Source organism: Phycodurus eques, chromosome 9, assembly GCF_024500275.1.
Source record: "Phycodurus eques isolate BA_2022a chromosome 9, UOR_Pequ_1.1, whole genome shotgun sequence".
NCBI lineage: Eukaryota > Metazoa > Chordata > Actinopteri > Syngnathiformes > Syngnathidae > Phycodurus > Phycodurus eques.
Window position 1 is genome coordinate 25,824,510 of NC_084533.1, and position 8,775 is coordinate 25,833,284.

Genomic DNA, 8,775 nt, shown 5'->3' on the forward strand with positions numbered 1-8,775 from the left:
TTTACTCGGATATTTTATTCATTGTTCTTTTGCATTTTAAACACGACGGCAAGAGCCTTAAAAAGGAGATTGCAAGAGGATAAAATAGATGAGAGCGAGGCGACTTAAAGAACATCACAGCGTTGAAGCGATTACTTCAATAATCACTCATAAGCGGCTTGTTTGTTTATTTTGCGGGGCAGGGACGAGTTGGTAGAGGTGAAAACTAGTCAAAACATTGAACTGACTGACAAAGTATCAGGTGGAAAAATGCTCAAATATTAAAAACAATATGAAAATATTGGTAATGAATTAAAAATATGAAAGCAGAAATACGCCGGCACGGTGGACGACTGCCTCACAGTTCTGGGGACCGCGGTTCAAATCCCGGCCCCGCCTGTGTGGAGTTTACATGTTCTCCCCGTGCCTGGGTGGGTTTTCTCCGGGCACTCCGGTTTCCTCCCACATCCCAAAAACATGCATGCCAGGTTAATTGAAGACGCTAAATTGCCCGTAGGTGCGGATGTGAGTGCGATTGATTGTTTGTTTATATGTGCCCTGCGATTGGCTGGCGACCGGTTCAGGGTGTACCCCGCCTCCCGCCCGGAGATTGCTGGGATAGGCTCCAGCAGCCCGCGACCGTAGTGAGGAGAAGCGGTAAAAGAAAATGGATGGATGGAAAACAGAAATACAGAATTGTTTTTAGATAATATATTTTAAAACATTGACCACGTTGACAAAAATACAAAAGTAATGGAAATGAAATAAATGATTAATATTAAAGTTAATAATTTATTTCTAAAGTATTAAAAAAAACTATTTGACAAAAATATGCAAATTCAACTAAAATATTTGGAGTAATATTAAAAATAGATTCTAAAATATTCTAAAAAATGCAAAAAGATGAAGAGACTACTTAGAAAAAAATGCAATTAAAAAATAGTGATTTGTAGTTCAAAATACTTAAGTTCAGAAATGCCTTAAAACATTAAAAATGTTGAAACCTTAGAATTTGAAGTAAAAAAATTGAAGAATGTGTTATAAAAATACAGAAATATATCTACACAGACACAAATATGTATGCAGTACAAGCAAAATATTTGACAAAAATCCAAACATTGTGTTGTAGAAAAGAGTAAATGATACAAAAAAATAGACAAATATTAGTTAAAAAATGAAACATATTTGGCAAAAATAGTAACACGTTAAAAATAGTTTTTAAAAATTGTCAAAAAGTATTTGCTATAAAATAGTTATAAAGACAACACTTGAAGCAAATAATGGAAAAATACTAAATTCAATCATAATAGCCAAAAATACCAAAATATTATACAAAACATAAACAACTATTGAATGAAAAAAATAAAAAAACGATACAAAAACTAATAGCCCAAAAACATCTTGGACAAAAAAAAAAAAATGAGACATACAAATACATAGATAGTAGAGGAAAATTAAAACAATTATCAGAAGAAAATGCAATGAAAAAAAACATCCCCCATCACCTGGGATCCCTCCTGGCATCTTTCGCAGTACCATAACATTTGTGTTTGATGTCGTCGTCGTCCTCTATTTTCTGTTGCATTCTTTCTCTTTGTTTGCTCTTGCGGAGCACCTCAGATGGGCTGTTTCGTCATTTACATTTGCTCTTGCCTTTGTATAAACGCGCATTCAATGCATGAATCATAATCTTTGTCTTTCAAATTTGTAAGCGACAGCATCTGAGGAAATTGCTTGTCAGTAAAAATGTATCCTCATGTAATCATTATTTTTCTTACGGTTGCCATCTGCTGGATAACATACATCATCTGAACACACAAATGACAGACGGAACATTACAGTCCCGAGAAAGCGTTTCAAACATGACATCCAAAAACAATATTAAAATGTTGGTTTAGTTGGTAAATAATAATAATAATTTGGGTAAAAACAAGAGTTTAAAAAGCATCTGTCAGACAACTAATATATATTAATATATAACAAACATCAGTTTGTATGTGAAATAACCACCCTCAGTAGGAGGAAGTAGTCTGTGGGGTCGCAGCCGTCTTCAGTGTGGAATGTGACCCAAATCTATCAGTCGTCACTTGGTAAAAGACCTCCCCGATGACGTTTACGACAAATACGGCAGGAATCATTCCGTGAGTTCGTCTTTCCAGCTCTGCCAAGAATTCCCAGTGAGCGTGGAAATTTTTCATTCATCGCGCGCCTCTTTTCTCCATCACGTTTTGGCGCCAAATACCTGCGCTAGTGTTATGTTGACAGCAGCGTTGTTCTTTCAGTCAATGTTTATTCTCATCCACTGACATTCATCATTGCGATCCACCCGTTTTCTATCCTGCTTATCCTGTTTAGGGTGGCGAGGAGCTGGATTCTATGCCAGCTGACTTTGGGGCAAAGGGCACATATGGAGATGCATAACCTTTCGCACTCACATGAAGGTGAGCGAACCCCAACACTGACAGTGACTACCAACCAACAGCAAACAAACCAACAACAACAAAAAACAACGAACAAACCAACTAAATACAGCTAACCAACAAACAAAGCAAAACAACCAACCAGCCACGCAACCAAACAACCACCCCACTTAACCCACAAACAGACAAACCAACCAACAAACAAACCACTTACCAAACAAACAGCTAACCAACCAAAAGCCAACAATACAACCGACCCACCATAACAAAATGAACCAGCCAACCAAGCAATAATGAAAACAAACCACCTATCTACCAACCAACGAAAATCCAACCAATCAACCAACAAAACAACTAACCCAAAAATAAAGGCAGGCCCAACCAACAAAACAAACAAACTAACTAACCTACCCACAACAAAACAAGCCAAACAACCCAACAAACAAAACAACTAACCAACCAACAGAAAAATAAACCTACCAACATGGAAAACTATTACCAAATAGTCAATAAACAAGCAAAACAAAAAACCAACCAACCAATGAACACCGAAAAAAATTCTCCAACCAACCCGTCAACCAATAAACAAAACAATTAACCCATTAACAAACAAAACCAACAAACGAAAACTCTAACCGACCAACGAATGAATGGCCCAAACAAACAATCAACTAACCAACAAAATATCAAACATTAGCAACATCCCGCATCACTCACCCGAGATAGCAATGGTCAAGTATGATTGACGAGGCTGGCGTGGAACTGAGGGCCGTTTGTAATATTTTGACATCGTTTGGAGAATATGAAGGCAGTCAGCGTGCCATTCAATAACCGCAAGTTCAAACATAGTTCCGTCATGATGACCTGGCTCCGGCTCATATTTTATTGCGACTTAATTCCGGGTTTTCCGTTTCGGCGTCGTCCAAGGTCCCCGCCCGGCTCGCTGTCGGACACGACGGATTAACAGCAGATTAGCGCAGCGCCCGCGGGGGGAAGACGTGAGTCACGTGTGAGCCGCCACGTCGCTGCGGGGGAAACGTCGGGAAAAAAATTGACACTTCATAAAAGATTCATCGTAAATGCTGTTAGCACAATAGCTATGCAAAAATACTGGGAATCGGAAGGGGTGTCGAATGACGGTCTCGTGGGGTTCCGTTGACATGAAGTTTCATAGCTTGCTATGCTATTTTTAGCTGAGAGGCCACTGGGGAAACTTGGCTTTGTGGGTACGTTATGTGACATGTTGACAAAGTATGTCACCCCTTTCTTGTTTTTTCTCTCTCTCTCTTTTTCTGCTGTTACGCAGAGTCAAAACTGAGGCATACAAATGGGGGGGGGGGAGTAGTCAAGGGTGTTAAAAATAATAATAAAAAAAAAAAATAAGGTTGGCAATTTCCGCAATGTTAATAAGACATTCAAAATTCCTGGGACAGTTTCACAATGGAACAACAAACAACAACAACAAAAGGATTCTCAGGGGAAATGATTGCTGAAATGTCCAACAAAAAGCAAGTAAAGTATCTCCAAATGGGATAAAAAACAAAAAAAACATCTTTAAGAAGACTTAAATGAACGTAAGATACATACATGCCTATGGAAACATCAAAGAAAGTTTTACTCTTCATTGAATATAATGTACATGATCTTTTTTAAATAGCAAAGACGATTTAGTTCATAGTCTGATTTTTTTATGGATTTTTAGAAACAACAAATCAAATCAAGCAAACAAAAACAACAAAAAACAAAAAAAATGTAGTTTTCAGCGACTCTGTTTTTGGAAACGTCAAAGAATAATGTTAGTCTTGATTGAACGTACACTTCCCCCAAAAATGGTGATGATGTACATGCTTTTAGTTGAGCAAGGACAACAAGATATTGAGCTGCCTCGGTGGAGGGTTCTCGGAGTTAGCTCAACTATTCAAGCCGTGTCGCTCTTAAGAAATCTTCAGTCAACAATGTACGCCCCCCAGCTATTCTGAGCATAACTCCTAATGTTCCCTGCTGTCTTTTTTGTTGATGACAGTTTGGGGATAAACAATCAGTAATATGCATCTCCTCTGCAAAACAACCAATTAAAACGTTGACATGGAAATGAAGCGATTGCTCTTCGTTATTTAAGTGCTGAGTTGATCCATTTGAATAATTTCAGACATACTTGAAGTCCCAGTGGCTGGATCCCAATGCAGTGGTGCCTGTGATCCAGAGGATGGGGCTGAAGCATTAACCACAGGGCTACTGTGGAGCTGTGCACATACCCTCCAGTGCTAATGATGCTGCTGCTGCTGCCTGGCGTCGGTCAGTAAATGAAATTGTAGCTCCCATCCAGACGTTAAATTACATTTCCAAGTGATCCGAAGTGCAACCGGAAGCCTGCTGAGGTATCGGGAATCTTTGGCTTTGATTTTCGCAGTGGACGAAACACACCTGCTGGGATGCCACCTGATGAAACATATACTTCAATATCCTGCATTTAGTATGTTCAATATGGATAGTCTAGTGAGTATTATTTAATGTTAAGGTGACACGTTTTTTTCATCAAAGACAATCTTCATTTCGTCTTTTGCTAACAAATGTTTTTAAACACCAATTACAGTGCGCTTTTTTTTTTTGTGAACATCAAAGACGAGTCCTCAATGCACATTTTGTGAGCATAAAAGACAAATGAGTAACAAACAACTTTGCATAAACGACAAAGACAATTTGGTGTTCAATGCATCTTTGCTTTGTAAACAAACACAATTGAATCTTTGAGGAGCTTACCATTCATCTTTTTTGTAAACATAAAAGACAATTTGTAGAACTTTCAATGAACGTCGCGTACATGCCTTTGTAAACAAAGAAGAAGATTCCGTTTTTCCAAACATCTGTCAAAAGAGATGTCAAACCGTTATCGATCGGCCTTCGCACTTCCTCAACTCAGGTTGCTATCTTGCTACATTTTATCATATAAACTTTCTCGCACTTTAGCATTTGATGATTTTTTTTTGTTTGTTTATCTTAGAAATAGAGGAACTGGCCTTAGCTCCTTCTCTACTCAGGTTGCGATCTGGTGACATTAGCGTATTAGCATTCTGATTGTTAGCATGTTGGCATTTGACCTATTCAATTTCATATGTGTCTGACAAAAGTTTGAAAAAGTGCATCCCAACTGTACATTTGAACAAACTTTACTTTCAGGCCATACTCCCTGGTAAGAAATATAAATATAATAAAAAATATAGCAAGGTCTAGAATCCTACTAGTCTATAAATCCTGATGTCTAAATTACCCCCAAACTGGCTTTTTGAGGAAAAAGGTGGTAAATGTATCACAAAACCACAGGTACGACTCTGGGAAGTTATAGTCCTCTTCATACATACTGTAAGAGCACAAGATGAGGCCCCCTTTTTTATTTTTTTTTCTTTGCTCCCCAGCATTGGCATCTTTATTTCCTTTTCATTTTTTTTTTTCTCCGGCTGTTTGCAGCCCGCCTGAGAAGCTCAGATAAGACGCACAAGCATCTCAAAAGGGGAAAAAATCTCAGCGTGACGAGGCAGCAGAAGTGGAATTGTTTGATGGAGACGCCGATTGCGTTTCTCGCGTGCATTTTGCGAACCCATGTCGCTGCTGGAGAACATCTGAAGAGGCGTTTTTTTTTTTTGTTCCCCCCTTTTTTTTGGGCCCCCCTCCTGTTTTTAAGTCTTATCGCGACAACAGCGCGGCGCGGATTAAAGGCACCCGGGGTGGCTCACCTGGAAGCTCGCAGGCTTACGCCACTCGAGGATACTATAAAGATTCAGTGTGCAAACTGCAATTTAGAAGCCTGTATTAAAGTAATTTAATATGTGGCGACATGGTCATTTAGCAGTTACGCATTCCGTTGGAATGCGGCAGTGACAATTCTTCAACCCGCTCTTACGCTAGCATTTGTGCAAATAAAGGCCTCCTCTCAAATAGACAACACATCTACTGTCTGATGATTTGCTTGTGTGTTTTGGAAGACGCATTTGCTATATGTTAGCATACCAACTGCGAGTATGTCAGCATTTGAGCAGTTCTTGTTCGGAATAGCAGCCTACCCGAATAAAGGGCAGCATATAAAATCCTTATTGGTTTCTGCAATAGGCCTTTTGCTACTCAGGCTATCTTTCTAAATGTTAGCGTATCAAATGTTAGGACTTTATCAAGTTGTATTTGAAATATTATCCAACTGCAGGGAAAGATGTAAAATCCTGATCAAGCAACACTTTTTCGAACTCAGTTTTCTCATTTGTTAAACGTTAGCATGTCAACTCTTAGCATGTTAGCATTTGATGACAAATCCTATTAGTAATAGTCCCCATAGAACAGCCTCCATTTCATATAACCATTTCATATAACTAGTCACTGTCTAATGTAAAACATGTACAGTGCCGGTAGTGAGTCTAATAAACAAAATGCATGTTTGGACTTTGGCCCTTGTCAGATCGTTAATCTTAAACATTATCCAATTAAACAAATCCCCTTTTATTTTTCTCTGCGCTATTAAAAAATTCCAAATATCAGCATTTTAAAATGACCACAAGTTACAAAAAGCTGACATGTTCTGATGGCAACTCCATGCCCCCTCACGGATAGAGCCATCTAATTGGCTGATGGCTCCTAACGAAGCGCTGGCGGTTTTGTGCGCTGTGTTGTGTTTACGTGTTTGTTTGCAGCTGTTTGTTTTCCCTGATATGGTAAATGTTGCGGTAGTATGGCATGGTTAACTCTTGAAATAAATACTTTTCTGTGTCTTAGACCCCCATCCCATGCGAACACAAAGAGTGTAATAATAACCAAAATGCACCCATGTACAATACTTCCTTATTGGGAAACCAAAACAACATTACACTAATACATACAGTAAAATACTGATATTTTTTTCCAGCAAGTACACACTATTTCATTATTTATCCATTTAACACTAGTAGGTGGTGTCCACTAAATGGTACGGTTCGATTTCAGCTAGGCATGATACGGCACGCAACTATGATTAGCATTTCCGACGCAGTTTACGCGACTGAGGCAAAATTAGCTCAGCTCGTTGCTACGTAACTTGCATTTAATTTCCATTGTAACGTGCAAGGAACAAATGAACCAAAATCAACAGCAACAAAAAAGGCATCCTCTCAATCAAATAAATGTCTGGTACTCTCTGACGTTAAGTAAATAAACGGCAGCTAACAAATTACTGGTCGGCCTGGTCAGACGGCCGTACAGCTGTTACGCATTCCATTCGTATTGGAATGCAAAAGAAAACCTTGCAGGTGTAGAAATCTACATATACAGTACATATACTGCAAATATACATACATACAGTAAATGTGGGTCCAATGGAACAAAATTCCCTCTCTTGGGACCAACAACATCCCATTGGTGTTTTTCTTCTAATGCGCTTCTGTAATCTGCTGTAGAACAAATTTAAGCACTGTGACATGAGACGAAGCTATTTTCACCAGTCACATATGCAGTAGATATGTCACGATATGTATTATTATTATTATTATTATTATTCTCCCCATCCTAACACTGCGTTAAAATGTATTTATTTATTTTACATAGCAGCTGGTGGCAAAAACAATGCATGAAAAAAGACATTCAATTTATGTTGAAATACTTTAATATATCATAAAATAATTACTTTTTTGGGGTGTAAAGACACATATTTAACTAAAACATATATTATTACATTTTTTAAAAATGCAATTTGATTCTCCTAATTATGAATATCGGTTATTTATGTAAAAAAAAAAAAAAATCTACAAAATCAGTAAATAAATAAAACAAAAGTATGGTAGTAAAATAGTCATTTCAAATAGAGGCATGTTTAAAAATATTGATAGACATTGTTAATATAATAATTTTGCAATTCATTATACTAATTATAATCTTAAAATAATTGAACTTTAAAAAAAAAAAGAAATTTTTGATAATCCATTCATTCATTCATCTTTCGTTCCGCTTACCCTCACATCTCGCGTGAATGCAGGACGTAGGTGCGTGCGTGTGTGCGAACTCCAGAGTGTGTCGCCGGGCTCGCGGCGGGAATACGTCAGTGGGGACGGAGCCCACTACCTTATTAATTAGCCCTCGGCTGCTGCAGGCCAACCTGCTAACCCATTTAAAGAGTAAATAATTGCTTGGCAGGTCTTTTGTCATCACGTCTTTTATTAATAAGGCAACTTATCGCAAAATTACACTTGAACCCCTCTGAGTGCCAAAATAAATGAGAGCAGAGGTATTTTTATTTTATTGTTTATCTTTAGGATTATTTCCGGCAGTGCTCTAAAAATAGGATTGCGTCCAGAATAAGATAAGTTTTTATTTGATTCCTTAAAGCTTCTTCTTCTTTTTTTTTTTTTTTTTTAAATTGTCC

The 8,775-nt window shown here is 37.9% G+C and overlaps 1 protein-coding gene across 6 annotated transcripts in view; it reads right to left on the reverse strand.

Annotated features, from left to right (window-relative positions):
* The window catches only part of aga (aspartylglucosaminidase), a 25,866-nt gene extending 22,521 nt beyond the window's left edge, over window positions 1-3,345 (reverse strand). For all 6 annotated transcript variants that reach the window (XM_061685517.1, XM_061685515.1, XM_061685513.1 and 3 more), the window contains exon 1: window positions 3,117-3,345. In XM_061685517.1, the coding sequence (XP_061541501.1) occupies window positions 3,117-3,246 (130 nt within the window). In that variant the 5' untranslated portion in view covers window positions 3,247-3,345. The remainder of the gene's footprint in view (window positions 1-3,116) is intronic.
* Window positions 3,346-8,775: the final 5,430 nt, after the last annotated feature.